Raw genomic sequence first — 22,054 nt, forward strand, 5'->3', positions numbered from 1 at the left:
TAACTACTATAATACTGCTCCCTATGTACAAGAATATAACTACTATAATACTGACCCCTATGTACAAGAATATAACTACTATAATACTGACCCCTATGTACAAAAATATAACTACTATAATACGGTCACTATGTACAAGAATATGACTACTATAATACTGCCCCCTATGTACAAGAATATAACTACTATAATACTGCCCCCTATGTACAAGAATATAACTACTATAATACTGCTCCTATGTACAAGAATATAACTGCTATAATACTGCTCCTATGTACAAGAATATAACTACTATAATACTGCCCCTATATACAAGAATATAACTACTATAATACTGTCCCCTATGTACAAGAATATAACTACTATAATACTGCCCCTATGTACAAGAATATAACTACAATACTGCCCCCTATGTACAAGAATATAACTACTATAATACTGCCCCCTATGTACAAGAATATAACTACTATAATACTGCTCCTATGTACAAGAATACAACTACTATAATACTGCCCCTATGTACAAGAATATAACTACTATAATACTGCTCCTATGTACAAGAATACAACTACTATAATACTGCCCCCTATGTACAAGAATACAACTACTATAATACTGCCCCCTATGTATAAGAATCGTAAAACACTTATTTTATACATTTCTTACCTTGTGTCCTTCAAACCTTTTCTTCTTATTCATTTTGTAAGGGCGCTGAGTAGAAAATAAAGCAATGTAGTTCCCATTAGTCTGTGCAGCGAATACACTCTCCCTTGGGTGCAGTGCGAGGCTTGGGCAGGTATATCGTTCCTAAAATATAGAAAAACGTTCAATTACATTTCTCAAAAAGTTGTATTTGACATTGTCTTGTTTAGTGCACACATAAGGGAAAGCATAGCATCCAATGGTGATATCAGCAAATCAAATAAACTTTCTCAGTCCTAAACCATCATGCTGTCAATGGTTCTATGACCTAAAATATTAGCCTTGCTTCCATTATGAAGGTTTGTTACAGTCTACTATTGCAGGAAACGGCAGTCATGTGCTATACGAGTAAACATCACCGCTGTAATGGATGATTTAATGATGGATGTAATATCATCACTGAAGAGCTGTTGAGGACGGATTTTTTTTTTTACATAAATATTATTTTTGACCATTTCCTTTACAGGTTTTACATTATGCCTTGCATCCAACTAAAAAGGACATTGAATAGAGCTGCCCTTTTAAAGTTTTTATCCAATCAGCATTGCAAAGAACAGTACAGGAAATGCTGATTGGCTGATAGCAGCTAAGTGATAGTTGCTCACAATGCTCCTCCCAAATGTCCCTTTCAGTTGAATGCCAAGCACTGAATACAGACTAATAAAAGGGGTTTACAATATTGGTGGATTATTTGCAGTATATGTCACCAATATAACAGATCAGTGAGTGTCTGACTGCCAATCAGCTAATAATACTGCGGTGCTCCAGCTCATCGGCGGGGAAGGCGAGAGTTTAACCTAAGCATCATTAAATGCTACAACTACAATCGGGATACTGGGAGTTGTAGTCTAGCATAAGTTTTTGCCAAACTGGTTGCATACGGCAGGATGTAGAAGCAAAGAACAGCCTGGAAATCATACTTTCTGGAAAAAAATAAATATATAAAATATCAGTTTCAAGCTCCAGCGATAAGATGGAAGTCAAGTGTGTCTCCTTCTCTACTTCACTTATGACAAGAGCCCGACGCATTCACATTTAATAAAATCTCATGAATTGCAATCAATAAATACCACTGGCACAGTATCGGGCGCGGCGGTGGCGGCAGGACGGGGGAATATTAATAGGGTCTACAACAAGCGAGTGTTATTTTCCACATGGCAGGATCGGTGTAGATCTTCATTATACCAGGACTATCAAGGCTTTATGGAGGCGGCTCTCAGCCCTGCATGAACTTACATTTCTCAATTAATTTTCAAGCTTTAAGTTTCTTTTTCTTTGTTTTGTCATTTTTTTTTTCTTATTTATTTTTTTTATTCCCTACAGCACGTCCTTGAAAATGTACAATGTTTGAAATATTCTAGTATTGAACATGTGATATGCACCAAACGCTAAAAACAGAAAAGTGTAACTTAAAGGGGATGTCAGAGACCAACACTGATCGAGGTGCCGGATGTTGTACCCAATTATCTCCTGTGACTGGATGTAAACAACGTATGTAGTAGGAACAGCGGGGCTCCGTATATTTATTTTTAGTGGCAGCTTCACCTGAATAGGTGATGAGGTGCAGTACTCAGGAGCGGCCACTAAACAATTAACGGCGCTGCACTATTCTGGTTCTACACATTGTCTGTATCCAACCACCGCGGGTCAGATAATAGCAGATCAATGCGGGTTTTGGGTGTTGGACCCCCACCAATCAGATACTGATTGATCCTACAGATAGGTCATCAATATTTTAGTTCTGAGTTACTTTTTAATGCTCATGGGCTCTGCTGAAAACATTTGGCTCTCAGGGACGGTACACTGGAGAAGTGCTGCCCAATTGCTAATTTCTCTTTATTAGTTGAAACTCTGTTTTAATTAATGGAGCTACAAGTCCTCTCTATAGCTATTTTTATTTAAAATATAACATTTTGGTTGCAGTCAAGTCACCACTAGGGGGAGCTCACTGCGCACTGTTATTCCAGGGCTCAATGCAGCAAGCTCCCTCAAGTCATTGCTCTAGGTAGCCAGAATATTGTCATTTAACGCTACAGCTCAGCAGAGATTTAGAGCTCTGAATGGGAAAAACAGAGCTGAAATGCCCAAGATATATTTAAAAAATTACATTGTAAAAAAACATATATATTAGCTTTAAAAAAATCACGAGGAGTAAAAACATGCAAAGATCATATCTAAAAACACCTCTTCGTCCATAAGTCAATACTTTTTCTCAAGCTGTTAAAACCCAATTTTATTCATTCTTCTCCGACTTCTGTTTCTCAGAAAGCCGGCTGAGAACCAATATTCCAGCCATACAAAACTCCATCAGCGACAGATGCCAAACTCTTTCAAAATTATTCACAGAAAATCCAACCAACTATCCGTCCTGTGAAGGCACAAATTTATAAAGAAGTGCTGTTCAGACATATACACAAGATTCATACATGAAATATCTGATTAGAGACTTTAGCAGTTGTTGCGAAATCCCAGGCGATGATGGTGCGGTCAGCAGAGTCTCGACTCACACAGTCCGTGGTGCTCAAAAATTCTCTACCGTCAGGAAGGAAGAGGATGTCAAAGTGTTGCTGTACAGGAGCTCTGTATACATGGATTACCTGAAATACATAAGATTCATATACATTAAGCACAAGAATATGTACTTTAGTACTACTCTAGAATTTACAATGATATACAGTTATATGAAAAAGTTTGGGCACCCCTATTAATCTTAAGCTTAATGTTTTATAAAAATTGGTGTTTTTGCAACAGCTATTTCAGTTTGATATATGTAATAACTGTTGGACACAGTAATGTTTCTGCCTTGAAATGAGGTTTATTGTACTAACAGAAAATGTGCAATCTGAATTCACACAAAATTTGACAGGTGCATAAGTATGGGCACCCTTATCATTTTCTTGTTTAAAATACTCCTACCTACTTTTTACTGACTTACTAAAGCACTTTTTTTGGTTTTGTAACCTCATTGAGCTTTGAACTTCATAGCCAGGTGTATGCAATCATGAGAAAAGCTACTTAAAGTGGCCACTTGAAAGTTGTTCTCCTGTTTGAATCTCCTCTGAAGAGTGGCTCCTCAAAACAACTGTCAAATGATCTGAAAACAAAGAATATTCAACATAGTTGTTCAGGGGAAGGATACAAAAAGCTGTCTCAGAGATTTAACCTGTTAGTTTCCACTGTGAGGAACATAGTAAGGAAATGGAAGAACACAGGGACAGTTCTTGTTAAGGCCAGAAGTGGCAGACCAAGAAAAACATCAGCAAGGCAGAGAAGAAGAATGATGAGATCAGTCAAGGACAATCCTCAGACCACCTCCAGAGAGCTGCACCATCAACTTGCTGCAGATGGTGTCACTGTGCATCGGTCAACTATACAACGCACTTTGCACAAGGAGAAGCTGTATGGGAGAGTGATGCGAAAGAAGCCGTTTCTGCAAGCACGCCACAAACAGAGTCGGCTGAGGTATGCAAAAGCACATTTGGAGAAGCCAATTTCTTTTTGGAAGAAGGTCCTGTGGACTGATGAAACCAAGATTGAGTTGTTTGGTCATATAATAAGGCGTTATGCATGGCGGCAAAAAAACACAGCATTCCAAGAAAAACACTTGCTACCCACAGTAAAATTTGGTGGAGGTTCAATCATGCTTTGGGGCTGTGTGGCCAATGCCGGCACCGGGAATCTTGTTAAAGTTGAGGGACGCATGGATTCCACTCAGTATCAGCAGATTCTTGACGATAATGTTCAAGAATCAGTGATAAAGTTGAAGTTACGCAGGGGATGGATCTTTCAGCAAGACAATGATCCAAAACACCGCTCCAAATCTACTCAGGCATTCATGCAGAGGAACAATTACAATGTTCTGGAATGGCCATCCCAGTCCCCAGACCTGAATATCACTGAACATCTGTGGGATCATTTGAAGAGGGCTGTCCATGCTCGGCGACCATCAAACTTAACTGAACTGGAATTGTTTTGTAAAGAGGAATGGTCAAAAATACCTTCATTCAGGATCCAGGAACTCATTAAAAGCTACAGGAAGCGACTAGAGGCTGTTATTTTTGCAAAAGGAGGATCTACTAAATATTAATGTCACTTTTCTGGTGAGGTGCCCATACTTATGCACCTGTCAAATTTTGTTTGAATGCAGATTGCACATTTTCTACTATAACACTGCCCCATGTACAAGAATATAACTACTATAATACTGACCCCTATGTACAAGAATATAACTACTATAATACTGCCCCATGTACAAGAATATAACTACTATAATACTGCCTCCTATGTACAAGAATATAACTACTATAATACTGCCCCTATGTACAAGAATATAACTACTATAATACTGCCCCTATGTACAAGAATATAACTAATATAATACTGCCCTCTATGTACAAGCATATAACTACTATAATACAGTATTATATTCTTATACATAGGGGCAGTATTATAGTAGTTATATTCTTGTACATAGGAGGCAGTATTATAGTAGTTATATTCTTGTATATAGGAACAGTATTATAGTAGTTATATTCTTGTACATAGGGGGCAGTATTATAGTAGTTATATTCTTGTACATAGGAGCAGTATTATAGTAGTTATATTCCTGTACAAAGGGGGCAGTATTACAGTAGTTATATTCTTGTACATAGGAGCAGTATTATAGTAGTTATATTCTTGTACATAGGAGCAGTATTATAGTAGTTATATTCTTGTACATAGGGGACAGTATATTCTTGTACATAGGGGACAGTATTATAGTAGTTATATTCTTGTATATAGGGGGCAGTATTATAGTAGTTATATTCTTGTACATAGGAGTAGTATTATAGTAGTTATATTCTTGTACATAGGAGGCAGTATTATAGTAGTTATATTCTTGTACATAGTAGCAGTATTATAGTAGTTATATTCCTGTACATAGGGGACAGTATTATAGTAGTTATATTCTTATACATAGGGGGCAGTATTATAGTAGTTATATTCTTGTACATAGGGAGCAGTATTATAGTAGTTATATTCTTGTACATAGGAGTAGTATTATAGTAGTTATATTCTTGTACATAGGAGCAGTATTATAGTAGTTATATTCTTGTACATAGGGGACAGTATTATAGTAGTTATATTCTTGTACATAGGGGACAGTATTATAGTAGTTATATTCTTGTACATAGGAGCAGCATTATAGTAGTTATATTCTTGGACATAGGGGACAGTATTATAGTAGTTATATTCTTGTACATAGGGGACAGTATTATAGTAGTTATATTCTTGTATATAGGGGGCAGTATTATAGTAGTTATATTCTTGTACATAGGAGTAGTATTATAGTAGTTATATTCTTGTACATAGGAGCAGTATTATAGTAGTTATATTCTTGGACATAGGGGACAATATTATAGTAGTTATATTCTTGTATATAGGGGGCAGTATTATAGTAGTTATATTCTTGTACATAGGAGCAGTATTATAGTAGTTATATTCTTGTACATAGGGGACAGTATTATAGTAGTTATATTCTTGTATATAGGGGGCAGTATTATAGTCTGGCTCCTATATACAAGAATACAGTCTCAGTGTGCTTCCCTTTTATTTTGTTCCTGATACTCTCAGTCGATTAAATAAGGTACTCTCTTCCCTGTATAATTATAAATCGAGTCTTTTTAGCCAAGTGGGAGTGGTCATAAACTCTACTCTATCGGAGTCATCTTAAGGACCACAGTCATTTAGATTTACATATAGAGAATGTAGTGGTGCACGAAAAAAGGAAAAAAAACTCCAGATTAAGGATAACAATGTCATTGATGCCAGGTAAAAAAAAATAAAATGTATTTATGGCAAGTGACAGGTCCTCTGTAACAGCACAACATATAATACATCAGCACTGATACCCTTAATAAATGGTCATGCCCCGACCCCGGGATCCAGCAGCAGATGTAAGCGGCTGACCGTGCACACTGTATGTGTCTGGTGTCAGGGTGATGCCTGTAAGCAGTTCTTGTACACAGAAATAGCCTTATATTCTCAGGGACTAATTTCTGCTCGGCTCCCAGGTTCACGAACAATTAAGTGCCACTTCCACCTGGTATTTCTGGAAATAACTGCTTGGCTCTAGCCTCAGGAGGGAAGGAGAGCAGAAAATAATCCTAGAGAAAATAAAATTGGCGCTTATTTTGAGGTTACCCCCATAACAATAATGCACCATCTCTGACATCAGCCAGCGCAGGTCAGGGCTCGCCATGATCATTAATCAGAAAGATCAACCTGCTGGATGACCACGCTCAATGTTCATTCAATCCACAAAAAAAAACACAATTAAAAATCTCCATGGAAATTTCCATTTAATATTATAAAACATGACCTAGAAAATAATGTGAGAAATCTTTATTGGTCTGTTCAGCAGTGCAGAAGGTAACTTATTAGGTTAATAGAGCAGTTTTTACAGTTATATAGTTTTTCTTAAAGTGGATTAGGGGAAAGGTAATTTTGAGGCTACATCATTTAGAGTGAGAGACAAGGAGGCAGTACTATCTGTACCTACATCATTTACAGAGCGTAACAAGGAGGCAGCATTATGAAGATTTCCTTCATTTATGCAGTAGGGAGGCAGTACCATCTAGCTATATCATTTACAGAGAGACTGGGAGGAAGTACTATCTGTGTTTACATCATTTATAGAGAGACAAGAAGGAAGTGTCATCATTATCTGCATCATTTACAGGGGGAAACAGGAGCAGTACTATCTGTGCATACACCCATGCCTGCTTCATTTACAGTGAAACACAAGGAGGCAGTACTATCTGTGCCTACAACATTTACAAAGGGGGGTGGGCTTAAGGAGCAAGTAGCCTCTGTTCATACATCATTTACAGGGGAGACAGAGATGCAGTAATATCTGTGCCTGCATCATTTACAGATAGAGACAGGGAGGCATCATTTACAGAGCATGACAAGGAGGTATTACAATCTGTGGATACATCTTAGGTGCAGACCCTACACCTACCCTGTCTCTCCTTGTCAATGTTACTTACAAGAAAGTTAGGTAATTCTATTGCAATCTAAATCATTTATGGGCAGAAACAGGAAGACAGTACTATCTGTTTCTACAGAATTTACAAAGATACAGGGAAGCAGTACTATGGGCACAGGCATCTTTTGCAGGAAGGGGCATGAAAGCAGTACAATATAGAGAAAAGGATCCTACAAATATCTTGTTTTCGGGCAAAATTGTCTTTGCAAAATGGACTTTAAGGTTAAAGGGGCAGAGTTAATGTTAATATGGCACAAAAATTCAGATGTCGGGAGTTATCTAGCACCTGCCGTGCTCGCCTCATCATGGTGATCTCATTACAAGCCACTGGTAAACAATGACCACCTAGTGCCATACAGTGCACAGAGTGCTATACAGCGCCTACATTCAGTCCATACAGTGCACAGAGTGCTATACAGCGTCTACATTCAGTCCATACAGTGCAGAGTGCTATACAGCGTCTACATTCAGTCCATACAGTGCACAGAGTGCTATACAGAGTCTACATTCAGTCCATACAGTGCAGAGTGCTATACAGCGCCTACATTCAGTCCATACAGTGCACAGAGTGCTATACAGCGCCTACATTCAGTCCATACAGTGCACAGAGTGCTATACAGCGCCTACATTCAGTCCATACAGTGCACAGAGTGCTATACAGCGCCTACATTCAGTCCATACAGTGCAGAGTGCTATACAGCGCCTACATTCAGTCCATACAGTGCACAGAGTGCTATACAGCGCCTACATTCAGTCCATACAGTGCAGAGTGCTATACAGTGCCTACATTCAGTCCATACAGTGCACAGAGTGCTATACAGCGCCTACATTCAGTCCATACAGTGCACAGAGTGCTATACAGCGCGTACATTCAGTCCAAACAGTGCAGAGTGCTATACAGAGTCTACATTCAGTCCATACAGTGCACAGAGTGCTATACAGAGTCTACATTCAGTCCATACAGTGCAGAGTGCTATACAGCGCCTACATTCAGTCCATACAGTGCACAGAGTGCTATACAGTGCCTACATTCAGTCCATACAGTGCACAGAGTGCTATACAGCGCCTAAATTCAGTCCATACAGTGCACAGAGTGCTATACAGCGCGTACATTCAGTCCAAACAGTGCAGAGTGCTATACAGAGTCTACATTCAGTCCATACAGTGCAGAGTGCTATACAGAGTCTACATTCAGTCCATACAGTGCAGAGTGCTATATAGCGCCTACATTCAGTCCATACAGTGCACAGAGTGCTATACAGCGCCTACATTCAGTCCATACAGTGCACAGAGTGCTATACAGCACCTACATTCAGTCCATACAGTGCAGAGTGCTATACAGCGCCTACATTCAGTCCAGAGTGCTATATAGCATCTACATTCAGTCCATACAGTGCACAGAGTGCTATACAGCACCTACATTCAGTCCATACAGTGCACAGAGTGCTATACAGCGCCTACATTCAGTCCATACAGTGCACAGAGTGCTATACAGTGCCTACATTCAGTCCATACAGTGCACAGAGTGCTAATGTGGCGCCCTGCTACGCACTGGTGCCACAGAACCCAGAAGGGAGCATGGATGGACTTCTCCACAAGAGGCCCTCACACATTCACACACCTCCACCCTACCACCTCAGACCAGCAAAGGGAGCCCTGATAGGGATATATATAGGGAGGGTGGAGGCAGGCTGCTCAGTTCAGTGTTAGTTTAGTCTCAGTCAGAGAGAGAGCGTGCTGACGCTCAGAGAGCAGAAAAGAGGCAGCACGCTGGCTGCTGTGCTTAGGCGAGCCAAGGCCTACAGCACGAGGTGAAGCCTAGTGAGGGCCCTGAGTGTGGCCGAAGGCGAGAGGAGAAGGAAGTAGCAGCAAAGGGGGCAGAGGAGCATACCAGGCTACGGGGTCCCCTTATACCCAGTAGGGACCACCGGAACCCCTGGAGAACTACAGGTCCCAGGTTTACCAAACGCTGACTACAGTTCCAGGTCAGAAGCTTAGTGAGTAAAGCCATGGATCAAGAGGCCCTATACCCGCTCACTGGGGAGAGTCCAAAAGTGCACCCTTCGTTCGGAGTACCCTGGACCGTGCCTGCATCATCACCAGTAAAGGTACAGAAGCTTACCCCCGTGTGAGTGTCCGTCTTTCCACCGGGACCGTCCTGCCATCTCTCACCAGCATCCACCATCTACCCCTACACTGCCCTGAGGTCCGCTCCACCTGTGGGGAGCTGTCCTAACAAAGCTGCCCAAACACCTGCCTCAGAGGACTGTTGCAGCGCTGGTAATCCTTACCAGACACCACAGGTGGCGTCACGAACTTTACAAATCCCATATAAAAATATCCCCTTTTTGTTGACCGCCCTGGGCCACGGACCGGGCCAGCCACCGTGATATCCCCCCACCGGCACCCATAGGCCCGGCTGCCGAGTAACCCCCACGGCCCACAGGGCGCGTCAAACTCTGGCGCCATGAACAGGATTGCGTGCCCGCTGCTACCGGGTACTGTGCGCCTTTATTGAACTGAACTGTGCGTTAAACTGCGGTGAAGATCGCCGCCATTATCGCGCTGAAGCGCGGGAAGAAGGGCGTAACTGCGGAAATCTGGGAGGCGTAACTGCTAAAGCGCGCGAAGCCCAGGACACGCCCCGCCCCTGACGTCGAACCAGGAAGCGTCAGGTCCTGGAAGGAGTCCAGTGGACACTCTGACGTCAGACGCGAGCGACGCAAGGTCCTGGAAGAAGACCGTCGCCCGTGGAGCTGCTGCCCGGAGCACCGGTTAACCGCCGGAGCACCGGTTAACGCTCCTGATGCCCAACCTGCGCCCGGCGCTGCACGGGCCGGAGCGGCCGCTCCACCAGCAGGGGTCTTGACCCTGTTGATACCCATGGCCCTGCCATATATCCCTGGAGCGAAATGGCTTCCCAAATATAATGGCAAACCAGACACCCTGTCTGGATTCAAGAGGAAAATATGCGGTGTACTGGACATGTATTCTATGACTGGTAAGCAGAGAGCTGCTGTTGTGCTGGGACAATTGACTGGTGCCGCAGAGCGGGAAGTTGAAACCTGGCCAGCAGCTGACCAGGAATCAGTATCCATCATCTTTAAGAGACTGCAAAAGGATCTGACGGCAGAGACTGCGGCAAAGACGTTTCAAGCATACTTCTGCAGGCCCCATGGATACCCGGAGCAGGTGCTGACGGATCAAGGCCCTGCCTTTGAAGCCGAATTGTTCAAGGAGTTCTGCCATCTGTACGGGTGTAAGAAGATCCGGACTACACCGTACCACCCCCAAACCAATGGGTTATGTGAAAAGATGAATAACTTCGTCATCGACCTGTTGAAGACCTTACCTCTAGAGGAAAGAAACCAGTGGCCAGACAAACTACCTGACCTGGTAGATCTGTACAATCACATACCTGTGAGTTCCACCAATTTTACTCCAGCGTACCTCATGAGAGCAAGACCCGGAAAGTTGCCCATGGACCTGGAGCTTGGAGTAGTAGAACCCGAAGCAGATATGTCCACTGAAGACTGGGATATGACGCGACAGGAGCAGTACAGGAGAGTACAGGCCTGTGTCGAAGACAGTCTAAATAGGGTGAGAGTTAAGCAGGAAGCACAGTACAACAAGAGTGCACCAGCAGAACTCTTAACACCTGGAGAAGTTGTGCTAAAACGAAAAAGGAGAAACCACAAACTTGATGACCAGTGGGAAAGAGAACCTTCGACAATAGGAAAACCTGTCTAATTAGCAAAGACGGAGGAAGAACAACTGCAACGGTATCGAGAGACCATCTGAAGTTGTGCCCAAGTCTGTTGAAGCCCCAGGAGGAAGTGCCTCTCACCGTACCGGAGGAGCCTAAAGAAGAAGTACTCCATACTGACTTAGGAGATTTCCCGGCAGATTGGCCTCAACTAGGTGGAGCTGTAATAATACCTGTGATACACTTCTACCAACAGCCAGAAGACCCTCCACTGCAAGTAAGACCTGTAAGTGCCCCAGAAGAGCCTGCTCACGAAGAATCCCCGGAAGAAGGATCACCGGCTGAAGAAGAGCAAGAAGGCCCAGCCAATGGTATACTTGCCAGTCCCGTAGAGAGGTTAAGGCAGTCTTGCAGTCCACCAACACAGAGTGGAAAATAGCGCAAGCACCCATACTACACGCATCCCAGTACTACGTAGATCATCACGTAGCACAAAAGGCCAGACCCCTGTCAGGTATAGGGAGTAAATAGAGAAACACTGACAGTATAAATAGTTACCCCGTAGGGTATGTTCTTGTAATAATTTCATGTATTTATTTATTGATTTATTTTGCCTTGCTAATGGACAATTTATGTGACATGGACACTTCTCATTGCATTTAGTTACCCGTAAGGGTATATATATATATATATATATATATAAAGGACTCGGTGGCTGAGGACTGTGAGCAGCCCAAAAACTGTCATGTACATAGTTGCACTCCCTGGAGTGCCCTTTAAGCGACCTCAGAACAAAAACCTGTTTGGCGTGGCAGAAGTCGTGGTCCGACGCCGGATCACCTGTGCCCTGTGTTACGCTCGCGCCCGGACTGACTGGCGTGAGCGTGATTAGTGATCCCACTGTACCATGAACCGAGGAGTGCCTGCAGGGGCGTAACTAAGTATCAACCCGATCCGACCAAGGTCGCACGGCGGCTAGTCGACTCCGTGGACCAAGGAGGAACCGAGCAGAGGGACCAGGTGCGACTCCAGGTCAGACCACGGTCACAGTTGTTGACCCACACCGGGGAATGCAGGAACAGGCAGGTTAGACTGGCATACAGGCAGGTGGGTATTGGCAAGTACGGCTGGTATGCAGACAAGTGGGCACTGGCAAGCACGGCTGGTATGCAGACAGGTGGGCACTGGCAAGCACAGCTGGAATGCAGACAGGGAGATACTGGCAAGCACGGCTGGAGTGCAGACTGCGAGGTACTAGCAGGGTGGAGAGCAGGATGGATAGGGTCCAGTACAGACTGGGAGACAGGTACAGAGCCGCAGATGCGGTAGACAAGCAGAGTAAAGCGAAACCGCCGGAGCGGAGGACAAGGAAGAGCAGAGAGGAACTGTGGTGCGGTGAGCAAGCAGAGCGGAGCGAAAACCGCAGGTGCAGTGGGCAAGGCAGAGCAGAGCGGCGGGACAGACTAGAAGTCAGAGATAACAGGCCTGGGTATACAGCCCCCAGAGTGGCGGGACAGACTAGAAGTCAGAGATAATAGGCCTGGGTATACAGCCCCCAGAGATGGCGGAAACGGACAAGAAGTCACAGATAACAGGTCTGGGTATGCAGCCCCCAGAGATGGCGTAAACAGACAAGAAGCAGAACTGGACCTGGCAACTTCAGAGTCAAGGAGCACACTGAATGTTAGTGTTGCTCAGGCACCTCCTACTGGGGTTTAAATATCCAGTGACTCACAGCAATAGGCTGGAGACGCATTAGGGGTGCGCCCACAGCAGCTATAAGAATCAGGAAGTAACCGGGCCGCCGCCCTAAGCAGTCAGTCAAGAGACATGCACACAGCATGAACTGGAGCAAGATTTGCAGGTTGGACTGCGGTCTTGCATAGTGGGAGGTGGTGCACTATGCAAGCACGCCGTCAGGGATGTTACACCCTGCAGCCACGCCGAGGGTCTACGTGGAGGGTTTACGGACTGGTCCCTCAAGCTACCTTTGCACTTTAACCAGTGAGAGGGATACCCTGTTGGGATCTCACTGGAACTGATTTGAGAAACTCTAAAGATACTTTATATTATTGTGTTATAATATTACCTGTAACGTTCAAGAAAAGTGCCTCCCATAAAGGGAAGTGCATTGAGGTGAAGGGTACATTGCTGGAAAAGGAAAAAAAAAGGAAAAAAAAAAAACTCTTTAAATCTCTTAGTTTGCGAGTGTGAACGAGCTGCGTGTGTCCGGAGCGTAAGTGCGAACGAAAGTAAGTGTGTGACTTGTTTTTCAGTGAAGAGGTATTGGGAATCCTGCAGAAAATACCTGTGTGAATTGCGGTGAGTGCTGCATTGTGACCTGCTGAGTGCTTTTCTACCTGTTTAGATTTATTGGGCTTTTTAAAACCTATTTTCTCACTACTGTTTTAGTTTCTTAGTTTACTACCTGTGTATTTAAGGGTTAACTACATTGCACTAAAATCCTGAGGTGTAGATTTACTCACAAGGGGTTAATTAAGGGGAAGGGGTCATAATTAAGGGTTTATAAGGGGCAGCTGGTTGGGCATCAAGTCCTTTGGAAGTGCATTGAGGTGAAGGGTACATTGCTGGAAAAGGAAGGAAAAAAAAAAAAACTCTTTAAATCTCTTAGTTTGCGAGTGTGAACGAGCTGCGTGTGTCCGGAGCGTAAGTGCGAACGAAAGTAAGTGTGTGTCTTGTTTATGAGTGACTTTGGATTCAAGGAGTTTGGAAGGGAGGACTTAGGACTGAATTGCTGACTGTATTTCATTCTTTCTTTACTTTACTTTTTACTTAATTAATCCACCTGACCTACTTAGCTGATTCCCCCGTCCATACTTGATACTTAATTGATCCCCCGTCCATACTTAACTGATCCCCCGCCGATATCTAATTGATACACTTGCACATCCCTAATTGATCCCCGTCCATACACCTATATATAAATAATTGTGTTTTGTACTTGTATATATATACTGACTGTATCCCCATATTTAGAATGACGTCCATGTTGGCCGAAGCCGTGCAGTGTACATCTTGCGCAATGTATGCATTCCGTGAGCAACCGCTCGAGGATCCATACTGCTGCGAGAGATGTGAGCATATCGTGCACTTGGAAGCCCAAATTCTGGATCTAAGTGCTCAGATAGCGATACTGAGGAGCATCGACAACATGGAACGGAGTTTGCTGCTCACCGAGCAGACACTCAATGAGTCAATACTGGGGGTGGAGCATAGAGGGGAAGTGCAGGCTGAACAGGCAGGGAGCTGGATAACAGTTAGGAGGGATAGAGGGAAGAAGTATAGGAAGGCTGGTTCAGAACTGGCATTATTGGAGCACGACAGATCCTCTGACCGCCGGGGGAGTGTATGCTCCAGTAATGAGGGGGAGGGGGGAAGTGTAGGGCAGGCAAGACAGGTTCTGGTAGTGGGTGACTCTATTATTAGGGGGACAGACAGGGCAATCTGTCACAAAGACCGGGATCGCCGAACGGTGTGCTGCCTCCCTGGCGCTCGAGTCCGGCACATCGCGGATCGGGTTGACAGGTTACTGGGTGGGGCTGGCGAAGACCCAGCGGTCATGGTCCACATCGGCACCAATGACAAAGTGAGTGGTAGATGGAGGGTCCTTAAAAATTATTTCAGGGACCTAGGTAGGAAGCTTAGGGCAAGGACCTCCAAGGTAGTTTTCTCAGAAATACTACCAATCCCGCGAGCCACACAGGAGCGCCAACGGGAAGTTAGGGAGGTGAATAAGTGGCTAAAGAGTTGGTGCAAGGCAGAAGGGTTTGGGTTCATGGAGAACTGGGCCGACTTCGTGGTCGGCTACAGGCTCTACCGTAGGGACGGGCTGCACCTCAATGGGGAGGGTGCAGTGGTGCTGGGGAAGAAGATGGCTAATAGGTTGGAGGAGTTTTTAAACTAGAGACGGGGGGGGGAAACCAAGGAAACAGGTGGGATGTGAGGCAAGCAAGGGGGAAGGGGAGAAGTGAATATAATGAGGGTGGAGAGGGGGGTGGGGATAGTACAGTTAGATTGTTAGAGAAGAATAGGATGCTAAATAACCCCAAAGTTTTATCTTGCATGCTGACCAACGCAAGAAGCCTGACCAATAAGGCGGATGAGCTGCAGGCGCTTATATCGGAGGAGAGGTATGACATCGTAGGTATAACAGAGACTTGGCTAGACGATAGCTACGACTGGGCGGTAAATTTATTAGATTATAGTTTATTTAGAAGGGACCGGAAACAGGGGAAAGGCGGAGGAGTCTGCTTATATGTAAAGTCATGTCTAAAACCCAGACTAAGGGAAGATATAGGAGAGGGAGAAGAGGGGGTCGAGTCCATGTGGGTAGAGATAGAGGGGGCAAAAAATAATAATAAAATATTACTGGGGGTCTGCTATAAGCCACCAAATATAACAGAGGAGAATGAGAATCTGCTATTAGGACAAATAGACAAAGTAGCAAAACATAATGAAGTGATTGTAATGGGGGATTTCAACTACCCGGATATTGACTGGGAAACAGAAACCTGTAGATCTCAGAAAGGAAAAAGGTTCTTGACAAATATTAAGGATAATTATCTCTCCCAACTAGTGCAGGAACCAACGAGAGGGAAGGCCGTGTTGGACTTAATATTGACTAATAGGCCTGATAGAATAACTGAGGTACAGATAGGGGGACACCTAGGTAATAGCGACCATAATATTATCGACTTCAAAATGCCCTTCAGTAGGGTTATCAATAAGGGAACAACAAAAACATTAAACTTTAGGAGGGCGAAGTTTGATCAGCTGATAGAAAACCTTCAACTTATTGACTGGGACAAAGTTCTTAAAGGAATGCGAATAGTAAATGGGAAACCTTCAAAAGAATTCTGAATACTCAGTGCGAGAGGTATATACCGTATGGGAATAAAAGGGCCAGAAATAAGAGGAAACCAATATGGTTGAACAAGAACGTAAAAGGGGCGTTAAATAGCAAAAAAGAGGCATTCAAGAGATTAAAACAGGAAAACAGTAAGGAGGCACTAATGTGTTACAAGGAAAAAACGAGAACCTGTAAAAAACAAATAAAAATAGCGAAGGAGGAAACAGAGAGACGTATTGCTAGGGAAAGTAGATCAAATCCCAAACTGTTCTTTACATATATAAATAGTAAAAGGATTAAATTGGATAATATTGGACCGATAAAAAGTGAGGAAGGCAAAATCATAGAGAAAGATGAGGATAAAGCTAATCTATTAAATAATTTTTTTTCGACAACTTTCACAAAGGAAATAGAACTAACAGGAAAAATGAGAAGTGACAAGCTTAATCCTCCACTAAGTATGACAAATCTAACCCAAGTTGAGGTACAGAAACGCCTCAGTAACATTAAAATAAACAAATCACCAGGACCTGATGGCATACACCCACGGGTACTAAGGGAACTAAGTAATGTGATAGACAGACCGTTATATCTTATATTTAAGGACTCTGTTGAGACTGGGTCTGTGCCACTTGATTGGCGACAGGCGAATGTAGTGCCAATATTCAAAAAGGGAGCAAAAAGTGACGCCGGAAACTATCGGCCGGTGAGTCTGACGTCCGTTGTGGGCAAAATTTTTGAAAGCTTCATTAAAGAGGCAATTACGGAGCATCTTGATGCTAATAATCTTTTAATCCCGAACCAACATGGATTCATGAGGAATCGCTCCTGCCAAACAAACCTGATTGACTTCTACGAGGAGGTTAGCTCTCGAGTAGATCAGGGGGAACCAGTGGATGTCGTGTATCTCGACTTCTCAAAAGCGTTCGATAGCGTGCCACATAATAGATTGGTATACAAAATGAGAATGATGGGGCTGGGGGAAAATGTCTGCAAGTGGGTAGCTAACTGGCTAAAGGATAGAAGGCAGAGGGTGGTTATAAATGGAATATACTCAGAATGGGTAAGCGTCACTAGTGGGGTACCACAGGGGTCTGTACTAGGCCCAATATTATTTAATATCTTTATTAACGACATAGTCAACGGGATAAATAGTAAAATATCAATATTTGCAGATGACACAAAGTTATGTAAAACAATTAATACAAAAGAGGACAGTGCAGACCTACAGAGGGATTTGGATAAGCTGGGTAGGTGGAGCATTAAATGGCAAATGAGGTTTAACGAGGAGAAATGTAAGGTCATACATATGGGAAGGAAAAATGGAAGTCACCAGTACTCACTGAATGGGAAATCATTGGGGAATTCAGAGATGGAGAAGGACTTGGGCATCTTGATTGATAGCAAACTAAATTGGAGTGCCCAAAGTCAGGCGGCTGCTGTAAGGGCAAACAGGGTAATGGGATGTATCAGAAGAGGTATAGCTGCAAAGGATGAGAACATTGTTCTTCCACTGTACAAAGCACTGGTCAGACCACACTTGGAATACTGTGCTCAGTTATGGGCCCCAATATATAGAAAGGATATAAATGAGCTTGAAAAGGTACAAAGGAGGGCAACAAAATTAATAAAGGGAATGGAGGGACTGCAATACCCAGAGAGGTTGGCAAAACTAGGACTATTCAGCCTGGAAAAGAGAAGGTTGAGGGGGGACATAATAAATGTGTACAAATATGTTAGGGGACAGTATAGAGATCTTGCCCGGGATTTGTTCAAAAGGAGGGATATTACGGTAACAAGAGGGCATTCACCAAGACTGGAAGAGAAAAGGTTTCAGCACCAGCATAGGAAGGGGTTCTTTACGGTAAGAGCAGTGAGAATATGGAATTCACTGAGTGAGGAGACGGTAATGTTGGATTCACTACACCAGTTCAAGCGGGGACTGGATGCATTTCTAGATGCCAGGCAGATTTCAGCGTATACTTAAAAATAAAATAAAATAGTAGGTTGATACAGGGATTTATTCTGACTGCTGGTTTCAGAGTCGGGAGGGAATTTTTCCTCAGGTGAAGATTGGCTAAATCATTTGGGGTTTTTGCCCTCCTCTGGATCAACTTTAGCAATTACAGAACTAACAGGTCGAACTTGATGGACGCAAGTCTTTATTCGGCTTTACAAACTATGTTACTATGTTATTGTTTAACCTGTTTTGAGAAAAATGCTTCAGTCCAGGAGTACTGAGTTTTACTAGGGGGAATGTGGCGCCCTGCTACGCACTGGTGCCACAGAACCCAGAAGGGAGCATGGATGGACTTCTCCACAAGAGGCCCTCACACATTCACACACCTCCACCCTACCACCTCAGACCAGCAGAGGGAGCCCTGATAGGGATATATATAGGGAGGGTGGAGCCAGGCAGCTCAGTTCAGTGTTAGCACGATCTCTCTCTGACTGAGAGATTAAACTAACGCTCAGAGAGCAGCAAAGAGGCAGCACGCTGGCTGCTGTGCTTAGGCGAGCCAAGGCCTACAGCACGAGGTGAAGCCTAGTGAAGGCCCTGAGTGTGGCCGAAGGCGAGAGGAGAAGGAAGAAGTAGCAAAGGGGGCAGAGGAGCATACCAGGCTCACCACGAGATATACAGTGGGTACGGAAAGTATTCAGACCCCTTTACATTTTTCACTCTTTGTTTCATTGCAGCCATTTGGTAAATTCTAAAAAGTTCATTTTTTTCTCATTAAAGTACACTCGGCACCCCATCTTGACTGAAAAAAAACAGAAATGTAGAAATTTTTGCAAATTTATTAAAAAAGAAAAACTGAAATATCACATGGTCATAAGTATTCAGACCCTTTCCTCAGAAGCCCCCTTTTGAGCTAGTACAGCCATGAGTCTTGTTGGGAATGATGCAACAAGTTTTCCACCCCTGGATTTGGGGATCCTCTGCCATTCTTCCTTGCAGATCCTCTCCAGTTCCGTCAGGTTGGATGGTGAACGTTGGTGGACAGCCATTTTCAGGTCTCTCCAGAGATGCTCAATTGGGTTTAGGTCAGGGCTCTGGCTGAGCCAGTCAAGAATGGTCACAGAGTTGTTCTGAAGCCACTCCTTTTGTTATTTAAGCTGTGTGCTTAGGGTCATTGTCTTGTTGGAAGGTGAACCTTCGGCCAAGTCCAGAGCACTCTGGAAAAGGTTTTCATCCAGGATATCTCTGTACTTGGCCGCATTCATGTTTCCTTCAATTGCAACCAGTCGTCCTGTCCCTGCAACTGAAAAGCACCCCCATAGCCTGATGCTGCCACCACCATGTTTCACTGTTGGGATTGTATTGGGCAGGTGATGAGCAGTGCCTGGTTTTCTCCACACATACCGCATACAATTATCACCAAAAAGTTCTGTCTTCGTCTCATCAGACCAGAGAATCTTATTTCTCATAGTCTAGGTGTCCTTCATGTGTTTTTGAGCAAACTCTATGCAAGCTTTTATATGTCTTGCACTGAGGGGATGCTTCCTTCGGGCCACTCTGCCATAAAGGCCTGACTGGTGGAGGGCTGCAGTGATAGTTAACTTTGTGGAACTTTCTCCCATTTCCCTACTGCATCTCTGGAGCTCAGCCTCAGCGATCTTGGGGTTCTTCTTTACCTCTCTCACCAAGGCTCTTCTCCCATGATTGCTCAGGTGGCTGGACGGCCAGGGCCAGAAAGACTTCTGGTGGTCCCAAACTTCTTCCATTTAAGGATTATGGAGGCCACTGTGCTCTTAGAAACCTTGAGTAATGCAGAAATTCTTTTGTAGCCTTGGCCAGATCTGTGCCTTGCCACAATTCTGTCTCTGAGCTCCTTGGGCAGTTCCTTTGAGCTCATGATTCTCATTTGGTCTGACATGCACTGTGAACTGTGAGGTCTTATATAGACAGGTGTGTGCCTTTTCAAATCAAGTCCTATCAGTTTAATTAAACACAGCTGCACTCCAATGAAGGAGTAGAACCATCTCAAGGAGGATCAACAAGGAAATGGACAGCATGTGACTTAAATATGAGTGTCTGAGCAAAGGGTCTGAATACTTATGACCATGTGATATTTCAGTTTTTCTTTTTTAATAAATATGAAAACATTTCTACATTTTTGTTTTTTTCAGTCAAGATGGGGTGCAGAGTGTACTTTAATGAGAAAAAAAATGAACTTTGTAGAATTTACCAAATGGCTGCAATGAAACAAAGAGTGAAAAATTTAAAGGGGTCTGAATACTTTCTGTACCCACTGTATACCGGACACCTGGTCCGCGCCTACGTGGTCCCCTTCTACCCAGTAGGGACCACCGGAACCCCTGGAGGACTACAGGTCCCAGGTTTACCAAACGCTGACTACAGTAACAGGGCTAGGAGTCACGGAGGCCCCAGCGTCCAGGGAGAGTGATCTTCAAGAGAATGCCCTACCACCAGGTCAGCAGGTGCAAGAGAGAGACAGAAGCTTAGTGAGTAAAGCCACGGATCAGAAGGCCCTATACCCGCTCACTGGGGAGAGTCCAAAAGTGCACCCTTCGTCCGGAGTACCCTGGACCATGCCGGCATCACCAGTAAACGTACTGAAGATTACCCCCGTGTGAGTGTCCGTCTTTCCTCCGGGATCGTCCTGCCGTCTCTCACCAGCATCCACCATCTACCCCTACACTGCCCTGAGGCCCGCTCCACCTGTGGGGAGCCGTCCTAACAAAGCTGCCAAAACACCTGCCTCAGAGGACTGTCACAGCGCTGGTAATCCTTACCAGATACCACAGGTGACGTCACGAACTTTACAAATCCCCTATAAAAATATCCCCTTTTTGTTGACCGCCCTGGGCCACGGACCGGGCCAGCCACCGTGATATCCCCCCACCGGCACCCATAGGCCCGGCTGTCGAGTAACCCCCATGGCCCAGGGGGCGCGTCACTATACAGCACCTACATTCAGTCCATACATTGCAGAGTGCTATACAGCGCCTACATTCAGTCCATACAGTGCAGAGTGCTATACAGCACCTACATTCAGTCCATACAGTGCACAGAGTGCTATACAGCACCTACATTCAGTCCATACAGTGCAGAGTGCTATACAGCTCCTACATTCAGTCCATACAGTGCACAGAGTGCTATACAGCACCTACATTCAGTCCATACAGTGCACAGAGTGCGATACAGCACCTACATTCAGTCCATACAGTGCACAGAGAGCTATACAGCACCTACATTCAGTTCATAGAGTGCACAGAGCGCTATACAGCACCTACATTCAGTCCATACAGTGCACAGAGTGCTATACAGCACCTACATTCAGTCCATACAGTGCACAGAGTGCTATACAGCACCTACATTCAGTCCATACAGTGCACAGAGTGCTATACAGCGTCTACATTCAGTCCATACAGTGCACAGAGTCCTATACAGCGCCTACATTCAGTCCATACAGTGCAAAGTGCTATACAGCGCCTACATTCAGTCCATACAGTGCAGAGTGCTATACAGCGCCTACATTCAGTCCATACAGTGCACAGAGTGCTATACAGCACCTACATTCAGTCCATACAGTGAACAGAGTGCTATACAGCACCTACATTCAGTCCATACAGTGCACAGAGTGCTATAGAGCGTCTACATTCAGTCCATAGAGTGCAGAGTGCTATACAGCGCATACATTCAGTCCATACAGTGCAGAGTGCTATACAGAGTCTACATTCAGTCCATAGAGTGCACAGAGTGCTATACAGCGCCCACATT

The 22,054-nt window shown here is 44.2% G+C and overlaps 1 protein-coding gene across 3 annotated transcripts in view; it reads right to left on the bottom strand.

Moving 5' to 3' along the window:
* WDR25 (WD repeat domain 25) overlaps positions 1-22,054 on the bottom strand; it is a 141,637-nt gene that overhangs the window by 10,035 nt on the left and 109,548 nt on the right. For all 3 annotated transcript variants that reach the window (XM_073638410.1, XM_073638411.1, XM_073638412.1), the window contains exons 5-6: positions 3,129-3,299; positions 667-807 (exon numbers count right to left, since the gene is read on the bottom strand). In XM_073638410.1, the coding sequence (XP_073494511.1) occupies positions 667-807; positions 3,129-3,299 (312 nt within the window). The remainder of the gene's footprint in view (positions 1-666; positions 808-3,128; positions 3,300-22,054) is intronic.

The sequence above is a fragment of the Phyllobates terribilis genome, unplaced genomic scaffold (genome assembly GCF_046119375.1).
Source record: "Phyllobates terribilis strain yellow unplaced genomic scaffold, ASM4611937v1 Scaffold_7__3_contigs__length_470593459, whole genome shotgun sequence".
Taxonomy (NCBI): Eukaryota; Metazoa; Chordata; class Amphibia; order Anura; family Dendrobatidae; genus Phyllobates; species Phyllobates terribilis.